The following is a 21387-nucleotide window of genomic DNA, read 5'->3' as shown; positions in this document are numbered from 1 at the left end:
GGTCATAGTGACAAGTGAACTGATGATTTCAAGGCCTGTACAGATCTCTTTCCAAACCATCCCCATGGTTTCTTTCTGAATCACAGATTGAGAGTCTGTCTATAGATGCTATAGATACATACTTAAAAATAACTTCTGTGCTTGTACACATTATTTTGCACTTATCAGTGCAAATATTGTCATCTGCTTAATATTATGTGTGCTTAAGCTGTCAGCTAAGACTTGCATCTTAAGATGTGACTATTCCGAATAATTTTTTTCGCAACACTATTCACTGCTCTGTCAGGTAACTTGCGACAAGACTGAACCTCAGAAGTCCCAAAATACACCTCTGAATGGGATCCTGCTAGTAACTTGCAACAAAATGACATTTATTTCCTATCTTTAGCTAAGAGGGGAATATCCCTTCTATTTTTAACTTCCAGGATTGCACCACCTCCTGTTTTGTAACCCATACACAACTGCTTTTCCATCTAATATGTTGGAAAGCATGACAGGGACAGATCAGCTTTTTATTTGGCTAGCTTCAAAAGCTCTTACACTGTTGGTATTCAGAAATGAACCATGTAAGAATTGATTAGGTGTGGCTTTTTTATACACAATCTCTCATTCTGTCATGCACATATTTTTTGCAAATGGGTTGTTCTAAGACAAATCTTGCAGTAACAGGCAATGCCAACTGACAGCTTTCCTTCCTGTACGCAATGTGAGCAACATGAGCAAATACAAATATTTAAAATGGACATTTTTGATAATTTAAATATATATTAATTCCAATCATTGTAAAATAAATGGCTTTTTAATTGTTCAGACTCTTTAGTCACAACTGACTCAATGATTGCTCTCATATAGAGCCCAGGGGAATTTAATAGCAGATGTGAAGTTAATTTTTATTCCTAGGACATTTTTAGAACAATCTAAGACCAGACCTCCCTTTAGTTTTTGTTCAGTGTCTGATAAAAAATATGAATGCTTCAGTGATGGACTGTGAGCTTGTTGATTGTCCTGGTAAGCAGCAGCTGCAAAATATGATGGAATTTAGTGTGTGACTAAGCTGAATGTCACACACTAATTCACCTGAATGGGAGCCAAGCTAATATTCCTTATTGGGGTAAAATATCCACTGAAGTGTTTTGATGGAATTAGGATGGCTGATTCATTGTGGAAATTTGGGAACTCCTGTTTTGGGTACATTGAAAATGCATTGTTCACATGGATGAGCTATTTAAACAGATGTGGTGTAATTCTGGATACTCCTTTAATCTTTTAGTAATCCAGACATTACCATATGGACAAACTACACAGACTGATTTGGGGAGGCCTCACTGGATAAATGAATATCCTACTTCAGTTAATTTGCTGAGCTCTTATGCTGTTCTATCAGGGAAAAAAAAAGTGCTTTCCAGCATACAGTTTATTTGCAGTGACATACAAAATGAGACCGATGACAACCAACACAGGCTTAAGGCAGCTTGTTTGACAAGCAGCTCGTGATGGTTTCGGCAGTTATCCATGGGGCTTTCTTCCATTGCTGTAGCCAATGCACGGCATTTCCAATGTGGAACCACCTTGGCATGTACATATCAGAACGCACACGGTTTCCTCTACCATTTTGCTTTCAGCGATGTAACTGCGTTAACTTGGCTTAATGCCGTAATGGATTATTTAGTTTTGTTATCAACCTCTGCTTTCTCAATCTTCTGTCCTGTGAGGAACTGCCATATTCCTCCTCTGTAGTTCTCATTGCCCAGGGCATATACAAAGGCGTCCACCATTGGCACCGTCTTGGCAATAACGGCAGGAATCTGTTGGGAGACATGATATTTATTAACAGGGAAATGTACTGGGGAGCCGATGGGCTGATTTCATCCCAGGCTCAGTTTCCATCTGTCAGACAAATACCTCTCCCCGATGGCAGTACCTTGCTGCCCCTGGAGGAATGAGAGGTAAAAGCAATTTTGGTCGTTTGGGGCCCCTTAACCCGAATGGAAGGACGTTGCCCCAGGAAAGGACAGTCTCCAGGAGACAGAAGTTAGGCCAGCATCACCTGAAAGCAGGATGTTTCAGCCAAGAGTGAACACCAATGTGTGCTTAGGAGGAGTGAGAGGTATGCCATGGACACCTTCTGAAGGATAAGTGGGCCAGTATTGCTTACATGTTTTTTATGGGATTCCAAATACCTAAGTAGAGCAATGTGTTTAGTGATCTGAAACTGGGCTGATGAATGGAAGCTGAAAGGTCCATTGTGAGATTAGTGAGTCCCAGAGGCAGCCTCGGAGTCAATACTTGGGGGTGAAAAAAGGAAGCACCATAATCTTAAGAATAATCTTAAGAATGATCAGTTGCAGTTTCCCTTAGGAGAAAAAAGGATTATAAAAAAAAGTCTCTCCAAAACTAAAAATTTTAAGCTGGTACTTGACTCTGGGAAGAACATGAAAAGTTTCTACAAACCATGAAGAAGCATAGGCAACAGTTCTCTGGCTGCTGAAGGAAAAAAAAACTTCCTAAAATGTAGTTTGATCAAAACACTAATTATAATGCCAATTATATCATTGTGCTTAGTTGTTTTGCCTTGAAATGGTAGACTAATAGAAGGCTTTGTGCAAACAATCTACTTGTAACATGTTTTAACAAGTGAAGCTATTAGTGCTCAAGTTAGTATTGCTTCCTGAGAATGGAGAGAAAAAAGTGAAAGGAATGCTATTTGAATTCCCTCGGGTGGCATAGACATACCATTCGGTATTTTGGTGAAATGAACATCACGTTTTCAACTGCTGCATAGAAGCATAAAAGGCAATAGGGACCCCAGCAAATGACCAGCGTCTTCAATGGTAAACCGGTGTTAAACTGAAAAACAAGAGCAACACATTCTTTTGTTTCACAACCATACACTGCAACAAGTGGATGGGACAGACCCTGTGAGACTGTGGCTTGTGTCCAGCAGCTGGAGAGCATCACCAGCAGGACACGCGGTATCATGGCTGCTTTGCTGTCAGCGTTGGAGGTGTGTGAGTACAGGTCCCCTGGCGTCAAGGGCTGTCTGTGCAGCCAGCCCCAAAACCCTGCCCCTGGTGGGGACTGGGGGAGGCCAGTCATTCCTGGGCCGAGGTGACAAAGCACCTTATTGTTGGTCAGTTAAATCAGAGTAGTGCTAAGCAGTTATTGCTGCTGGGGGGGAGGGCAGCGTGTAAATTTACAGATAAACAGATAAAAAGGAATGATGTTTTGTTGACTTTTTAGAGGGTCTTACAGGCACATAAACATGAAGCCACTGCCACAGTGCACCAGATGGATGCCAGGGAGTCTGTGTCATATTAGGATTCCTGTGCCCTTCATGCTAGGGTCTTACCCATGCTGTTATTGGCCAGCTGTTCCTAAGTATCATACAAATATTGATGAATAGGGAGGTGATATTTTCAGCCTTACACTTTCTGCATCATAACTATTCTGCCTCATAACTAGTCTGCACAACTGCAGCATTATTATAAGAAAAATCACACCATTGCAAAAACTTATCCATAAAAAGGTAATAAACTTATAATAATGAAAACTGTCATTTGTTGGAGAAATATGTAGAGGGCATGTGTATATCCCAGACAGCTTCAAACCAGTCTGCCTGCCTGTCTCTTTGCTGTTATAACATCCCCATGGAGAACTGACATTCTTTACTAAGTGCAGGGGTTGGGCTGTGCCCATCAGCCACGCGTAGCACCCCAGACTGCACCTAAAGAAACAACTCGTATAATCACCACATTACATTCCCATAAACCTGCCACGCTGGAACAGTTCCTTTGTTTCCAGCTCATAAAGATTTATGAATTTCCTCAGCCAAGTGTAAACGTGGCAAGGTTAGGAAGGCCCTTCTCCCCCCAAAGCATATCTGTGTTTCCTTCTGCATGGCTTCCTCAGCCATAAGCTAAGAGCCTGTAGCAAAGGTGGAAATAATGATCCTTTCTGAGCAGAGTTTCTCTAGATAGATATTGATGTGGTATTAGCACGTACTCTGTATGCTGTATGTTAATTTTGTGAACAGAACCGGGCTGTCGTTGATGGAGGGGAACCCTTGTGGTCACTACTCCGAGTGCCTCCTCAAAGTGGGGCTCTTCTCAGCACTGGGGCAGGAGAGATGTGGTTGTGTCCAGCAAAATCTTGAAATCTCTAAGGAGGGGGTTTCCTCGAACTTTCTGGGAGGCCTCATGCCCTACTGTGCTACCCCCCCTCCCACTCGAAGTACCACTAAGGAGTTAGATAGCCCAGAAGGAGCTGAGCCAAAGCCTCTGGGAACGAAGCTGTGTTTTTGAGGACCTTGTCCCCACTGGGTGCAGTTCTATTTTAGCAAGGCAGTTTCAGGGGCTGAGGAAGCTTTCTTACCTTATAGTGACCAGTTTTCTTGAACTTCTGGTGAATGGACTGATAGGCTGTCAGCATGATGAAGCCCGGGATTATGAAATTGAAAATGGACAGAGCAAAAAGGAATGTGATATAGTTTCTGGAGAGGGTTAGAAGGGAAGAAAAAAAGTTTGTTAATTCCTCCGTAGTGCATCTCCATAAACTTGCTGTTTACTTATTCATTTACTTATTTTTAAAATTGCCAAAACCAATTCTGTAAACACACTTTGTTGCGTGTGGGATGGACAGCATTGCAGAAAGTCACAACAGGTGCTTGATTTCCAAACCCAAGAGTCCCTCCTCAGACATCAGGGCTGGACTGCATAAAAACAGCCATGAAGAGCTGCAAGTCCTAAACCCCCAAAGGTGCAGGTTATAGATGACTGAGGAGCAAGGGAGTAGCAAAAAACTGAGTGCCAGCTTCTCCCACGGAGGAAGCTGCCTTTGGCCATCCCTGCGTGCTGCCACGTGAGAGGAGGCAGCTTCAGGTTGCGCCTACCTTGTCCCGGCACGGTGCTGGGTGGCAGCTGGGCTCTGCTGTGCTGCTGAGACCACCCCCTGGGGGCCCGGCCCCAGTCCTCACCTGTCCCCTTTGCTGTAGTCCAGCGTGCAGCAGGTCCGGAGGGGCTCGTAGTCATACTCCCCCCACCCCAGCAAGGGCATGATGGACCAGAAGGCAGCAAAGAGCCAGGCGAACACCATCATGGAGATGGCTGTGCTCCACTGCAGCTTGCTTCCTGTGGGAGAGAAAAAGGCTCTGAAAAGGGCTCTGCATGCCTGGCACAAAGGCACCAGGCGAAGCTGTCCGGCTCTGTGCGGCCAGGGCACAGTCCCAGCCTCCGGGATATTAAATGTACTCTGTTCTAAAAACGCTGCTTGTCGATATATATGTGAATGTACATGCTCAACCTGACAACAGATCCTGTTCTAAAAATACTGCTGGTGAAATTACTTTGCCCTTAAGATCATTGCTTAGCCTGGAACAGGAAATGAGAAGCTCAGCATCAGTAATTTTTTTTCTAATTTTATAATAAAAATGAACAGTTGTGCCCATCTTATCTAGCTCCATAAAATACCACTGGAATAGGTCAATGAATGAAATGAAAGATTGGAAGCTTTGGATACAGGAAGTATTTCTTCATGGAGGAGGGAGGCAGGCAGGCTTCCCTGCTGCTGCAGGACATTTTGTTAGCCACGCTGCCTGCATGCAGAAAGGCCCGGATAATTTTGTTATCGAGGCTGACGTCCATCATCGTGCCTGGGCTGAATAGCCCGTGACGCCAGCTGTACCAGCAAGGAGCACAGTGACTTTGCCCACTACTCCTTTCTAATCAAGTTTCCCATTAGAGAGAAGTAATGATGCAATTTTCACTGAGGCTGGGAAGCAATCTTCTCCTCTGCCCTTGACAGCAGCATCACGCCAGCAGGCCAGGAAGATTCAGACCAGTTCTGACCTTTCTTGTGAAGGTGAGGGCCTGGAGGTGAGGTGGAAGCAGGGGTTCAGCCCTGCCACCTGATCGGACGTGGCTGATGTGGGTGAGGGGCATGAGCGGGCTGCACGTGCTTAAGGCTTGTGATCCCCATAAGGCAGCAGCCCCAGGAAGGACTGCAAACCCTACAGCAGCTATTTTGGGTTGTACTGTCCTTGCTTATTTTAAGGAAGGAGGATAAAGTAGGCGTCTTAGTGAAAATGCCCCTTTATAGGAATGGCGATTCTACCGATGTCCTTACTCGTATAAGTGGGTCTTATAACCTACTTATAAACTCCAGAGGTTCTTGAGGGAAAAGAGGGGTTTGAATGGCATTAAAGATCAGCTTGGAAAAATTGGTGCAAGTGTTCCAAAATTAGTTCTGGGAAAGAAAGGTGTACATGTTGCAGTTTAAATATGAAGGAAAAAAATAAAATCCTTTTTATTAAATACTTTGTTTTGATATGGTAGTTAGTAAAAATCTATTGATGTTTTTAGTCATTTAAGCATTATTAAAAATTAATTTTGATGATTAATAACAATTAATACCTGTCTTTTGATTCCTACACAGAAGATATGCTTTGGCTGTAAAGGCTCAAATCATGGTTTGTAATATTGACATAATGTGATTACAGATCACATCTGTTTAAAAAAGGAACAGCTTCTGATTTAGGGGGCTAGAAATTTGAGTCAAACTTTTGAGAAACTTGTAATTATTCTTAACCTCCCAGTCCAAAGAAGCAATGTAGCACTATGTGGCATTCATTCAGAACTGCATCCTTCTTAGGTGTATATTTTAACAAGCATGTTAGTGTTGTAACCGATCTAAAGTTCCATTTCCATTTGTGTTCTACATAATCGTTCTTGTAGCTTGGCTTTACGCAGTTGTAACTAGAAATTCAATCAGGATGCAGCTTATTACATAAGCTGTCAGGTTTGTTTTGTGCTTTACGCATTCTAGCAACTTTCTTAAAGGTATTATCAAGAGCAGCTAAAGTGAAACCTGGGTCTAAAACATGTTTCTTTTAAACCAAGCTCATTGCAAATGTAGCTTTATTGTTTTGGGAATACAATTTTGTAAATGGTAAGCCTTCTCGGTAGTCTTTAAAAACCAACTACACAACATTATTATTATTTTTTTCCTCAAGAAGTCCTATAAAATAGTTAATAGCAATTATTTTTCATTGTATCTTGCAGCAGAAACTTTGCTCTCTCTGCACCCCATCCTTTCATTTCATGGACTATCACAAAGGTCTCAAAATATGATGGGCCCTGACTGAGGCACTGTAGTGTCTCTGGGCTCTAACCACATGCCGGGACCTTGAAGATCTCTGCTTTTAAGGAAAAGATCTTTGCACTGACAAAATTTGCCCTCAGCTGCTTGGCCAGTGTTGGTGGTGCACTCAAGGCGGGTTGGGGGTGTTTATACCGCTGGAGGGCGAATGATCCTGCTGCACACATGCATGTGTTGGGTACCTGGTAGAAATTTCACCTTCCCTGCTGCCACCTTGCACAGAAACGCAGGGGAAGCTCTCGCTCCACCGGCTCCTGCCACCTCTGGCCTTGGTCATGGTGCCCAGTCTCTGGGTGCTACGTCTTTCCTCTGGCCCCAAGTGCCCCCAGCCAGGATTCATGTTGGCAACAAGAAAGTTGTGACTTCTCTTTCTGAAATGTCTTTTAAACTTTTTCTATCAAGAGGGGCTTTAAAGAAGATTTCTGTGTTTATTTTTTTTTTTTTTTTATGTTTTAAAATACCCATACTCTGGCTGGCTGTGCCCTGGCTTGGTAGCTAAAACTGTGTGGACATACAATTAAACAACCTCAATATTGTTTTAGTTTTTTGGAGTCTGCTTTGCTTGGGAGCTCATGAAAAATACTTTCAGAGCAAGAACGGTGCAATTACTGCACTCAGTTCACATGGCAAAAATGTCCTCCTCTGAGAGGGCCGGCAGCAAGAGAGCACGTCGAGAGCAGTCTGGTTGCTCTTGTACAGAGCAGGCCATTGCTTTACCTTAAATGCCTTTTGTGGCTTGATAAAATTTAGCATAATAGGCATGTAGGTCCTAATTCAGTTAAATGTGTATATACGGAGTTCAGCATATGCTTAAAGATATAATTCTTAATTAGGGCTCAGTGCTAGCAGTCTGGTCCCATTATGTCTAATCGCTCTTGTGCTTTGGCTTTCTCTCCTTGAAAAGCAAGAGGGAAGTTTCTCTTTTCCATACAGAGAAATATTAACAGGGGGTTTAAAATGTCTTCTGTAAGATTGCTTTGGAACAGAAAGTGCTCTTATAAACAAAACAAAATTGTTAGAGGATTACTAAAATTGTAATGGTAAAAGCTTAAATTTTAGAAAGCGCTAGATTGAGCGTCAAACCTTAATACTTTTGAGTATTCTGCCCGGTCTTTAGTGATGTAATCATGAACTATTTCTCCATCTGTAGTCTGTGGGGACATTTATGAATTTAGATTTTTGGAAGATTTATAAATTGGCCAAACATTAAGCTGATTTTCACAGAAAGAGCAAAAAATACATCTCTGACACAGTGGCTACCTTTCAACTAGATTTCAGACTGACGTTCAAAAGGAATTTCTCAAACAAAAGGTCAACAGGATTTTCTAAGATGGAGGGGAAAAACCTTTTCTTTGTTCTTGCAAATGATTCCATTATAATAGCTGAAATATTCCAGAACAATCCAGCTTGTGCCAGACTTCAAACATGGCATGTATCACTTAAAATCAGGGAAATTTCTCAAAGACAAAAATATCTGAAACAGTCTTAGAGGGAAAAGATTTATCAGTCATAAATGAGAGAGATGTTGGTACCTGCTTCATCTGCAGTGCAAAAAGCGCCAGGGACTGTTGCTCACAAGTATTCAGTTTTTGTAGGAATAAGAAAGTTGCACTGCATAATGGCTTCTTTTGTGCATATTATTAGAAAAAGCTCTTTAAAATAACCCAGTAAAGGGATTTTTTTACTCTTTTTTTTTTTTTTTTGACTGTGATTCTCCATGACTATAAAGCTGTCTTGGCAGTTATCTCCTGCTTCAGTGAAAATGCAAGACCTGTATAAACACTGGCATTTTGTCTGGCAAAACTGATGCAGGCGCAAGTCTAGATGAAGAAAGTGTGACAGGGTGGCTGCAGCAAGTGTGACAGGAGGGGAAGGGCTTGCTCCTAATCCAACATAGCTGCCAGCTGCAATTGAAGCAAATGGCAGTTTGCTAATCTTTGAATACTTGATATCACAACCTAGATTTCTCTGGATGTTAAGAATTAGATAAAAGCCTGCTGCAATCCTACTTCTTGTAATTGCATGCTGCTGCAAAATCCCTCTTGTTTGTCTTTTCTTTTGTAATAGTGAAAAAAGTACTGACTTAAATCACTTCAATTTTTCAATTTGCCCCTAATTCTAAAATGCAAATGTAAAATTGTCATTTTTTTTTTTTCAATTTCCTTTTAAAACTGCAACCATTTGCAGTGGTAATGAAAGGAAGAAATTACCTGGGATCCTTCCCACCCCCTCCAACCTGCTGACTCAGCTGCTGCCCTCTCACCAAACAAACTCTGTGCCGGACTGAAATGGCTTCACCAGAGACATGACTGAAGTTCAAACCCTTCAGACTGCCCTGACTTTTCCCCTTTAATTGCCTACATTAATTAAATCTTCAGAGATTTTTGTAGTCCTCTACTCCTTGCTGTGAAAGTAGTATCTCATAGTCCTTTAGAAGAAAATTACTTGCTTGACCAGTAACTTGGAAAAAGAACGGGCCTGCTTTCAGGCTACCTGTCTTATAAAATGCAGATGCTGCTGTTCTGGTTCTAAACATACTTTGATGTGAGAGAACCAAAATGGGATTACATCTGATTTTTAGCTGTTTTCTCTTTACTGGTTGGATATTCAAATAAGACTTCTTAATATGTTATATGTATCTCATATTTCAACTTAATAAATAGCCATTTTAAACCAAAGCCACATTTAGGGGATGAAAAGAGAGTTTCCCAGCATTGTTGCCTAGGAGGAGGGAGGACATTTCCAAATACCTTGAAACTCTAACTTCTCTGTTGTATCTGATGGTCATGCTGTTTTCTTCCATGTTGCAATCAATACCAACCTGGCTTCTGATGGATGAGTGTGTGGTTATCAATAGACCCCATAGTCTGTCACTGACTTCCAAATTAATGTACCAAATTGTACCAACTTCCAAATTAAAAAACTTGGTTAAATTTCTGGACATTGGTGAGCAGATTTATGTTATTAGAATACAGAGTGCCTGAAAAGTCCAATTTTTTTTTTTCTCATCATCATAGTAATCTCTCACATTCTCACCAGCTCATTCTTCCTCAGAAATATGGATTTTTGATAATTGAGTGTCAGGCTGAGGAATGCCACAACAGAGGTTTTATTGGAAACTCTTAGGGCATAATAAAAACATTAGGGGTGATGTAAGTGAGTGTGAGAAGAGAAACAGTTCCCAGAATGAAGATAAAAGGTTGATAGCTTTGTTTTTTCTGGAAAAGAGGTTTTGTGTCTTCTGTACAGGCATGCTGCTCACACCAGTGTCAACAAGAGTTTCATGTATGGATCAAGAACATGGTATAGCCTGCAGGCTTGGTATATCAGATCTATGCAATGTGATTTTATCTTTCTCACAATCAGCATGTGCCGGTTGAAACTGGGAACTGGATGGATTTACTGGAATAGGCACAGAGCATGAGATTTGAAACCACCTGTTCTTGTTTTACCTTTTTTGTTCAAATCATCCAGCAATAGCAGCTATGTTTGGTCTGCAGTAAATAACAATTTGAGCAAAGTGAAGAAGTTTGTGCCCTCAGGATGTGTCTGCCTGTGCTCTTAATGTACTATGCTTTTGGCTGGAGGAGTGTGTGACACAAAAACATTAAAGTCAGTGTTGCAGAGAGTAAAATGTCTTTCCAAAGACATGCTTATTTTTCAGGCTCGCTCTCTTATACAATACAGATGCTACTCTTCTAGCTCCAAACATATTTCAGTGTCCAATGGGTGTCGGTATGGATGCAGCTTACAGGCTGCATTATTTGGGGCCTTTGTCTGGACATGAAAAAAAGCCATTTTCTTGCCTGAGCTGAATTCTTGACAAAAATTGCAGAACAAGAAGTTGGCAACCTCTCTGCTCTCTGCGATTATCAGATAAAACATGTTTGCTGTGAGTTCTGGGTGTGTTTTACCACTCACTGCATTAATCAGGTATGGAGACCATGCTTTAAAGGCTGAGTGAATACTAAAGGTGGATGGTATTGAAGTACTGCAGCAAAGCAGCTTATTTCCAGGCCATCTTTTACACTTTTATTTAGGAAATATTCTATGAAGTAGTCTAAGCATCTTGCTCATTATCACAAGAAAAGGAGAACTGCATTTGTGTTTCAGCACTGCCAAAGGAACACAATGGTTTTGGGAGGAATGGTGTGGTCAGGTGGGGTGCTCCAGGCTTCTCACTCCTCTGGAAAGGGTCAAGCAGTAGCAGAAAATGTGAAAGCTGCCAATTGCAGCTCAGCATCCTAATTCAGCAGAAATTTCCACTCATGTTACATAAAAGCACAAATCCAATACTGCCACAGCTGGGAGATAGTTCTGTGACACAAGACAGTGCCTATCTATCTCCATAAATCCATATATTTGACATTCCTGTAAATCCCTATCTCTCACCTAACTCAAAATGATGTTTTCATAAGTCCACAAAAAAAGGCAAATTTATTTTCCTGTGTCAGTCTCACTGTGTAATATTAGATTTCCATTAACTCCAGCTAGGGTGTCAGAGCTAGTTAGCAATTGAATTAAGGAAAACAAAAAACATCCTTCACTAAGAGAAGAAAAATAACATCTTCCTCCTGTTATCAGTACTTAAAAATATCTCTGCCACTTTTATTGAAATTTGCAGATAATTTATTCTTTGCTTACGATCAGATGTACTGAGTTTCAGCGTCTGCAAGGGGGTCTGGAATGTAGCAAAGCCCCAAAAAGAAGCTCGTGTCCCAAAGTGCCTGTGTGTTGCTCAGTGGGGCTACTGCGCTCTGCGTGCCCCTTCGTTCCTCTGCAGAAGTGCTTCGCTGTGGGCTCTGTTCCAGCTGCTGAATCTGCAGGGGCAGCTCTGTGGTTACACCGAATTTATCTTTGATTAGTAACCTCTGTGTGGGCATGAAGCTCTGGCTGGAATGCAGCAGGATGTTGGATGGAAGCCCAAGGTGCATAGATTTTTCTTCAACGTGAGGTGTTGGATTTTGTTTAGGATACCCTAATGATTACTTATGGAGAAGGTGAAAGCATGGCAAGAGGGGCAGGACTTGGATGTGATCTAGAAGAGCAAGTATCTCCTGAAGGTGGTTGGTTAGTGCCCCGTGTATGGGAATGGGTCCCTTGGAGAGTGGGTTTATTTATCTTAGACACTAGAGAGAGCAAATTTAAACATATAAAATACACAGGAAATAAATATGTGCTTGTTTGGATTCTCTAAAATCGAAACAAGCTGCTGTCTAACATGATGTGCGTAAAGATGCTAGGTAAATGATAACCCTTACTTGTACAGTAATGATGATACCGGTCCCAGGCGACTGCAGCACTGGAGCTAATACTGGCTAGTGCTGTCAAGAAGCCCTGGAATCCATGAATTTGACAGCCGTCAGAGCCGTAAGGCCAGTACCTGTGAACAAACAAGCAGCCTGTTAAGAAAATTACAGAAATGAACAAAAGCATGTTTGGAAATTATGTTAATGGAGAGGGAAAAAATGATAGCCGGTGCACATGCTTTCCAAGTCTGAGAAACTTTGTGAAGGACGTTGCCGAAGTCAGTTTTAGGTGTCTGCCAGTATTTATCTTTCTGCAGTGCCTGATATACTACCACAGCTATTTTTAATCTGAATGTGGAGAAGAAACTATAACCCTGCATTTATGTGTTGGAAAGCTATTTGTTTTAAATTTGAAAGCTACATTTTATCCAGTTATCCATACCTGCAAAATTTGCCCCCAGTGGGAGTAGCCAATTGGTCAACATGTGAAGGTAAGTGCTCACCGCTCGACACAGAACAAAAGCTCACAACAATTAGAACCACTCCAGATACCAAGTCTAAGGCCTCCAAATATTTTTGCAGACATAGAATGAGAAGAAACATGAGGTGGTCTCACATAGCAGGCATCTGCTGACATGTACCTTCAATATCCTGGTCACTCATGGCTTTTTTTCTCTGTCTTCATCTAACCTGACTCTTATGCTTATAAAGCTGTCTGTGAGTTGGAAATCTTCAGCAATCTCCTTTCTCATGTATTTATACAACACCAGCATAATTCATTTGGAGATTACCTCTGCAAGTCCCTTTGAAAAGGAGATAGCTGACTTCTTTGGAGACTGGGAAACTTCTGCTCCCATTTTTTTAAAAAAGGGCCCGCAAGGGTTAAAACCAAGCTCATTTTGATGTATTGACCTCAGCTTTTCAGCTTCAGTTCAGGAAAGGCATCTTCACTGACTTCAGTGTGACTTAAGTGCCTGAAAGGAGAACGAGCTATACACAAGGTAAACCAGCTTTGAATAAGGCCTCACTGAACCTTATTGTTGACTTGTTAATTTGCAAAAATGTTTTTATATCCATTAAAAGACAAGTAAATTGTCACAATTCTTGAAATGTTTTTGTGTTCTCTATTAAAGATATTTCCAGAGTTTAAAAATATGCTAGTTAAGTGGAATTATTCATCAGCTGGTTTATAGGGTGTATGTTTCTAATACGGTTTGCTTATGATTTGTTTGTTGTAATTATGCACTGAAATGCTTGATATTGGTTCTGCCCTCTAATTAAATGACTGACATGAGAAAATGTGGAAAATAAAATGTGTCATAACTGAATTGAACTCCCTGCACACAGATCTGCATTTTCGTTTTCCACAAACTTCTAAAATAAGAGCCTTAATGGGAAAGTTCATTAAAAAACCTGAAAGGCTTGCAGATAAATTTGGGGTCAGTCTGGAGGTTTAGTCATGTAAATGTACAACTATTGCATTAGTCAACTACTTTCTATTGTAACTACTGGTAAAGCTCTCTGGTTAAACGGTTTCTATAATCAGTCAGTGGTAAAGTCTGCTTTTTGACTTGCCCAGCAGCAATAGAGTTTCATTTTGCTGTTTAGGATTGAGGTAACGAGAAGGCTGGTTATGTGCTATGCTAGAGACTCATTGGATTAATTTGACCATCCAGAACTTAAGCTGCAAACTTTTATGTGGTTCTTCTGAGCATCCTTTAGGAAAATAAATAAATACATACATACCTTAGGAAGCTGGAAAAGGCAGCGATGAATGCATTGATGCAGATCCCGCAGTCAGCCAGTGCAATGCTGAGAACCAGCAGATTGCTGGGTGTTCGGAGCTCTTTGATTTTTCGGAATGAAATAATTGTCAACCCATTCAGACAGAAACCAAGCAGGGCTGAAAAACAGAAGTGTTTGGCATGATTCAACTGGAAATGGAAAATATCTACAATGCTGCTGCTGCTGTTTTCTTTAATGAGAACAATAATTACTGTGAGCACATGCACAGGAAATATAGCTGTAGTGCTCACAGTCTGCACACAAGTTACGAAGACTTTCAGGAGAGCAGTCATAGGTGCCAGCTGAAACCAATGCTTCAAACTGCATCAGGGATGTGTCCACTCATGCAGAGCAGAAATGGTTTAATTTTATTTGTAATTCTGCATTTTGTTTTAATGGAGAAACCTGATTGCCAGGCTCCATTCAGGGACCTGTGGGTCAGAGTGAGGGAGCTGCAGAGGCAGCTTCAGAGGGGCCCACAGCCAGCACACGCTGCCGGCGCACATGTCTGCAGGCCTGTTTATGGGAGAGAAATGGGTCGTGTTTAATATCGGTTGTAACACTCTTTTGTGTTTAAGCATAGAAACCCCTCAGCCATCTTACAGTCAGCCTGCCTCCCTTTGGGCTTCTGCCTAAGGTTAACCTAGACAGAGCTTGAATCACACCAGCTCAATCTTATTACTGCCCTTCGTCAATAGACTATACATGGAAAGGAAAGGAATAATCTAATTATAAAAGCAGTCCCTGATAGATTTTAAAAAGCTAAGTTAATGTTAGTTGTCAGAGAGGAGCATTCAAGCAACCCCAGCTATTCACTCAGAGCTGTGCCACCCTGAACCCCATCCTTCACTGCTTTAAACTCAAGCTTTGTCCTTTGATGTCCTTTTCAAGATGACCTGAATTATTATGGCTCTGATGAGGCTCTGACTCAACATCCCATCTCTAAGTCTCAGTTAGATGACAGGCAGTATGTCTTTTTCTTTGCTATCTTCTTGGAAGGAGAAATGATGTAGTGCAGAAAAAATCCATATCCCCTAATTCTGTAAAGCACTGTTGTTACTTGCGCTCATTGTCTTAATTCTGTAGTTACATAAGGTGGATAATTTTGTATAGTCAGAAATTCTGCTCCTACTTTAATTACGTTAATGGCTGATGGCATAACCATAGTAACAGCTGATGTGTGTCTTTCATTACACAACAGATAACAAAATATTTCCAGGAGAAATATTTGGAGCCATTTGAGGTCAGCTGTTCTCATCCCTTCCCTGCCAGCTTACCTCCCACCTGCAGGGTAAAACTGCTGCCAACTCTCCCCAGTGCTGTCGAGCCTTTAGGAGAGGTATGTTGTGGCCATATTTAGAGTAAAACTGAAGAGTTATTACTATGTTCATTTTTTCTCTCTTTTCCCCTCTTTTGGAAGTCCCAGGCTTCAGCCCACTCTGCTTTCTTAAAGGCTAGCAGGAGTGTACAAATAGAGAACTTACTAACTTACAGCTTTGAGTTTTAATTTTAAAACAGCCAATGTTTGACACTTTTACAGTTAGTAAAAGTGAATGCAAAGTTTTCCTCTTCCCCAGCACTTTTTTACAAACTGCACTTACAAGCTGCAGAAAAAAAATAAAAAATCTTCATTGCTTTTCTCTCAGAGTCTCTGAGAAGGTGAATTAATCTTTAATTATCTGGTTTGATCTTGTAAGTCAGATGGCAAAGTTAAAGTATTACTGGCAATCCACCGGGCATGTTCAGCCTAAAACCCTACAGAAAATATTGAGCAGTCAGATTGCCCCTTGTGCTTAGTAAAATGTAAATATGCTAGGCCATTCCTAGCTGTAAGTGAAGGTTGCCAGCCGGTACTGTGCTTGGGCTTCAACCTTGGGCTTCAACAGGTGCGGGTCTCCGGCCTGTGGGTGGGCAGGTGAGGGCTGGCAGGGCTGTGGGACCAGCACCAGCCGTTCCCCAGCAGGAGCCCAGCTGCAAGCCTCCACCAGCACATGCCAGAGTGCTTGCCCTGCTGCTTCCCACTCCTCAGTAATGAAGGGCAAGTTCATACTGGGAACCGCCAGGCCCTGCAGATGGCTTGATGGCTGTTGGCCAGGTTTAGCCCTGAGCTCTCTGTTTAGGCAGCAGCTGACCCCTGGGCCAGGAGTAGAAGCTTTTTCTTCTCTCTCCCTCTTCTAAGGAAGAGTTTCTGGCACAGCTTTTCCAGGTTTCCTTTGCAGGCAGATGTGATGCTCTGTCCCAGCTGAGCTCGCCTGCAAGGAGAGGGCGAGCATCCTTCCTTCTCCCATGCTCCAAATCCATGGGGTGAGCTGGTGAGCATTTATCCCATTCTGCTAGTGCTTCTTGCTCCCCCTCCTCTGCTGTTCAGCCCCATGATCCCTGCACCCCATCTGGGCAGCGCAGGGATACAGGGATGGGGCCCAGGCCCCAGCTGGGATGCAGCTCAGAACGGAGGCCAGTGACTGACACCGATGTATTCCCGGCTACAAGCGTGTCCTTCCCTAGCTGCAGTACATACAAATTCCCAATTTTGTTTGTCTCACAACAAAGTGGCACTTATTAAAAAAAGCCTGTGCTGGCTAAATTAAATGAATACTGTCTCCTACCTCAAATTCTATTTCTTAATGCTGTGAAAGCTTTTGAACCTCATGCGCCTGTACTTCTGTTTGTTACTTTTACCCAGCAGCCATTAATTTCAGTGCTAGCAATGCAATTTGGATGTATGCTAACTGTTAACAAGCTATTTTGGATCTATCATCTTTGATTATAAAATGGCCATCACAACCAACAAAACAAGCAGCCCGGTTTTATTGAAGGATCATCAGTCATTTCAACATCCTTCCCTGAGGAAGCTGAAATTGCCTTTAAAAGTTGTCAGCAAATTCTCACATCCAAATTCTTGATAAGAAAGCTAAGTAGCAAGTTCTTCCCTGCCATAGGGCAGCTCTGTATGCGGAGCAGATCTTCACTGCCAACAGCTCGCAGCCCACCAGAGGAACTGGTGCTGTAGCCGCAGTAACCACCAAAGGTCTGGGTCAGCATACCACAAACGCTGCTGCTTGCTTCAATTCCCCCCCACTGCTGCCACACCAGGAATAATAGAGGCAAAAATCTTTTTTTTTAGCTGAGGTCCTAAACCAAGCTTACCTTCTACCAGTAGGGCAGTGCCGATGGCAAACACTTCTAGTTCAGTGAAGCCTTCAGGGAGAGGGTATGCAGTGACCATACTTGAGATAAAAATGCCAATAGATTTAACCTCTGCCCTCTGTTATAGCTGTGGGGCTGCCTTTTCCCTGGATCCCTCTTCTTCCACTAGCCCAAGGCTTCTTAAAGGAGTAGCTCACGTGCAGACACATGCTCATTATTATATAAAAGCTTTGGGGTTTTTACTCCCACCAGTACAATCCCTGCAAGAATGTCATTAATGATGGGACTAGCATCAACTCATACCCCTCCTTCCCCTGCAAATCGTATTTCAGACACCAGCAAAATGAAAGCATTCATTGCAATTACAACAAGCTCTTTGTAGAGACAAGATTAAGAACCCTGCCCAGTTAATTCTGCAACACTGAAAAAGAATTAAAGGTTGTGGAACGAAAGAAACATGTAATATATAACTGGGGAATGACCCGAAAAACAAAGGGGCACTCATTGAGTTGGTAATTAGGGGAAAAGTATGAACTGGGAAATTCTGAGGCATATTGGTCTACCTCTCACCCCTTTTTTTAGCAAATGGGCAGTGTATTTTTCTGGCAATGACTATTCTGTATATTAACATCTCTTCTCTTAGTAACTGAGGCTTAAATTAAGGTGCACACTGGCACAGCCTGACTAAAGGCAAACACTTACTACTTACTGCTTTTGGGTTCCAGACATACAAGGACATGTGTGAGTTGCCCAGTGGTGAGTGCTCAAAGAAATTACCTTACTGGCCTTTTGGAGATGTTTAAGGATTGGGGTCCTGGTGTAGGCACGCTCTGGAGTGTGTGCAGCATGCAGCTTGTCCAGACTCCAGGTCCTTACCTGCCAGCACACTTGTCCCCCTGCCCCAAGCAACCCACACAATTGATCTGAGGTGAGCACAGGCCTTTACCATAACCCAGCAGAGTCAACAGTTTTCCTTTTGCTTCTCGTACTACTGATCGATTAGCTCTTGGGGAATTTGCATGCTTGTATACTGCAGAGTGGAAGTCAGCTGCTTTCAGAGTCTAAGTGAAACAGATGGATTTTTCCTTTACCATGACACAACAAATGACACAACTATTTGTGTAATTTTCAGTGCCTGTCCATTAAAAGTGAGCAACTTGTCCATACTTCTCAATTTTTAACCTACATTTAGAGTAGCAATAACTATGATGGCTGTTGAATGTGTGTTTTTTTTTTTAAAGGTACTTTACTCCATCCTTTTTAGTGCATTTGTTTCTTTTTTCTTCACCCATTCTTCACTGCAGAATAACTACTGATTTTCCACAGACCTACCCATCTCCCTGACTATCAAGTACGATTGTTTCTATTTTGATGCATAACTTTCTTCATCGTCATAATCCTTCTGCGAAATGGGAACAAAAAGGGAGCTGAGACACAAGGGATGTTGGCTTTCCCCAGCTCAGGTTCTGCACTGTGCTGACCTGGCTTGTGGATGGTTGAGACATCAGACAGAGAGAATTTGCTCCAGATGCGGCCAGGGCTTTTTTACGGATCTCCTGACTACACAGTGGAGGTGTGTTTACAGTCAGGGGTCTGGGTTGAAGCCAGTGGTACAGTGATTTTTTGCAGTTTTCCTGGAATCCATGCTTACAGGCTCTGATGCCCAGACACACTGATCAGAGCTTCAAGACGGTTATGAAACCATGTTGCTGTGTTTTGTGATCTCTGTTATTCAACGTACAGCTATTTTTGGTGTACGTAATTGCCTTGATGGATATGCTCTTGGATTTTGAAGTAGCATTCAGGAGGGCAAGATATTTGTTAGGCTATTCAGATGTTTGGCTTAAATAGAGTAAAATTGCAATGCACCACATAAATCCATCGTTATGTTTGTCTTTCACTCACCTACATGTCTTGATGAAAAAGAAGGTGACAGCCCTGCTTTCTAGCGTGGCAAATGACTGATTTAAGCCTGTGTTTTTAATAGTGATCCATTGTGCATTCTTGCAAAAAATTAGTGCTAGATCTTGTGAATGTGCTGTAAATCTTTTTAGTGTGATGGTTTTGAAAATAGATGGCTCATTATAATGGTTGTCAACATAAACCTGCACAGCTCTTCCAGACTAGGGATAAAGGACACGGATATTGTTTGAACTGCCTTCATGAGGGCTGTCAGGTGCTTTCGGTTGCTTGCCACTGTACCTCACCCTCACTGCCAAGCAAATGTGATACGCTGCTGGTATTTTGTGTGCTGTGTATTCAAGTCTGTGGTATAGATGTTGCTCATTCCAAAATTATTTTTTCCAGTAAAGTAGGTTCCTACCTGAACACCTTTGCATTTAGCAGGCCTTTATTAGAGTGAGTATTGTGAACATGTTGGCTGCTTTTCTTTAAGGTCTTAAATATTTTCCACAACTAACCTTGTTCACTTCATCAGTGATGAATCAGATAATGCAAGTCAGTCACAGGCAAGCTTTCCAGCGGTGGTTCAGCATCTGACTCAGGTGCAATTGACATAAATAGAAATCTTATGCATCAGACCCTCAATAGTCCTTTTGATGCTGAGTTAAGCTGACTTTCTAATAGTTCACTGGGATAGTATGGGGTGATGTATGGTCCAATACGGCTGCTAAGTTCAGTTAGTGATAAACAGTTTTCTTTAAGCAAAGAGGAGGTGAAAATGAGGAATAATTTAATACGTTTAATAGAATCAAGCAAAGCTGTATTCACTTCCTTTCCCTCTTTCTTATGTAAGACGCGACCTCACATCATGTATTCCTGTGAAGTCAGTGAAAACATGCAGAAGATATGAGGTTTATCAAAGGCATTTATTAGCTCCTTAAATTATGAAGTTGTTTAACGATCCCTTTCTACTTTATGCACTATTTCAATAGCTACTTGCTGTTTCAAAATCCAGGGAAAAGGTCTTTCATTCAATCTGATGTTATCTTACAGCCTCACATTTTGAATTCCCAGCAATCTCCTCTCTCCATCAATAAAACATCCATTTCATTACACCTTCTCATTTAAGAATAATTCACTAGTTACTAATCTCTTTGCAAGGAACACACAGAAAAAGATCTGATATATTCTTGCCAGATGTCCCTATGGATTTCATAAGACTCTATGGATTTGGTAGGAGCATATTAATCTTTGTAAAATATGCATTGGTACAAGCACAACAAAAAAGGTGCAGTGCAATGATAACACAGCACTCATGCACTCTGAATTTTCTCCAAGCAATCAATGCAGATTACTGACATCCTTTTTTATATTCACAGCAAGAACTTCACTAAATTGACGTATTATTATTCCTTTGCCTTCCTAATCCTTTCTTCTGATTCAGGTTTACCCAAATCATCTTTGACTTCTTATATTGAAAAACACCTTTTAAATAAATATACCATTTCAGCAGAAGCAGGCTGGAAGTGTCACCACATGGGGCTCCAGTTCAGCATCACAGAGACGTGTGGTAACCTCGGTTCTCACTGGACATACTCCTCGGCAAGTGAAGGAAACCAGAAAGCATGTTGTCTGGAGACCTTCTAGTTGAACTTCTGCACATTTGTTTTGATCTGGAAGCAGTGACTGGGAATATGTCCCAGACTGTAAATAGGCACTTGGTGCTGGCCACAGGAGGGATGATGCAGGGGATGAGCCCACGGAGCAGTTTGCTTACAGGTGTTAGCCCTTTGCCTGCAGCAACATACCAACCTTTTTCCTCAACACAGTCCAGCAGTTTAACATGCCTCAGAATCTAATTTTCTTGGCAGCACTGTTTGGAGAAAGAAGCGGTGGTGAAAGCCTGGGGATGGCCAAGGAGGCTTGGGGTGGAGGCAGGAGAAAGTGGCCGTGCTTGTGGCAGCCCCAGGGCTGGTGAGGAAAGCCAGTGTGGTGCTGGGACAAAATCCCCTCAAAAACATACAGCTCCCCCATGGCAAGGGTGTGATGCTCCCTGGGTCTTTCGCACCGTGCCATGCCCTGGTCTCTGCACCATGCAGATGCTCGGGACCAGGCTGCGGCCGGAGCCTGCACACTGCTGTGCTTCAGCCAT

At 42.1% G+C, this 21387-nt stretch overlaps 1 protein-coding gene across 1 annotated transcript; it reads right to left on the bottom strand.

The window, feature by feature from the left end:
• Positions 1–956: 956 nt before the first annotated feature.
• On the bottom strand, positions 957–17660 carry RGR (retinal G protein coupled receptor). The gene is made up of 7 exons (XM_040564056.1): positions 17334–17660; positions 14148–14304; positions 12414–12535; positions 4973–5126; positions 4372–4489; positions 2734–2847; positions 957–1805 (listed from the first exon to the last, which is right to left on the bottom strand). Exons 1-7 carry the CDS (start codon positions 17410–17412, stop codon positions 1662–1664), a joined length of 888 nt encoding a protein of 295 aa, XP_040419990.1. The 5' UTR covers positions 17413–17660; the 3' UTR covers positions 957–1661.
• Between the last annotated feature and the right edge of the window lie 3727 nt (positions 17661–21387).

Source organism: Cygnus olor, chromosome 7 (genome assembly GCF_009769625.2).
Source record: "Cygnus olor isolate bCygOlo1 chromosome 7, bCygOlo1.pri.v2, whole genome shotgun sequence".
NCBI classification, from domain to species: Eukaryota; Metazoa; Chordata; class Aves; order Anseriformes; family Anatidae; genus Cygnus; species Cygnus olor.
Note: the sequence above shows the minus strand (reverse complement) of the source record. Positions and strands in the feature narration are given on the sequence as shown.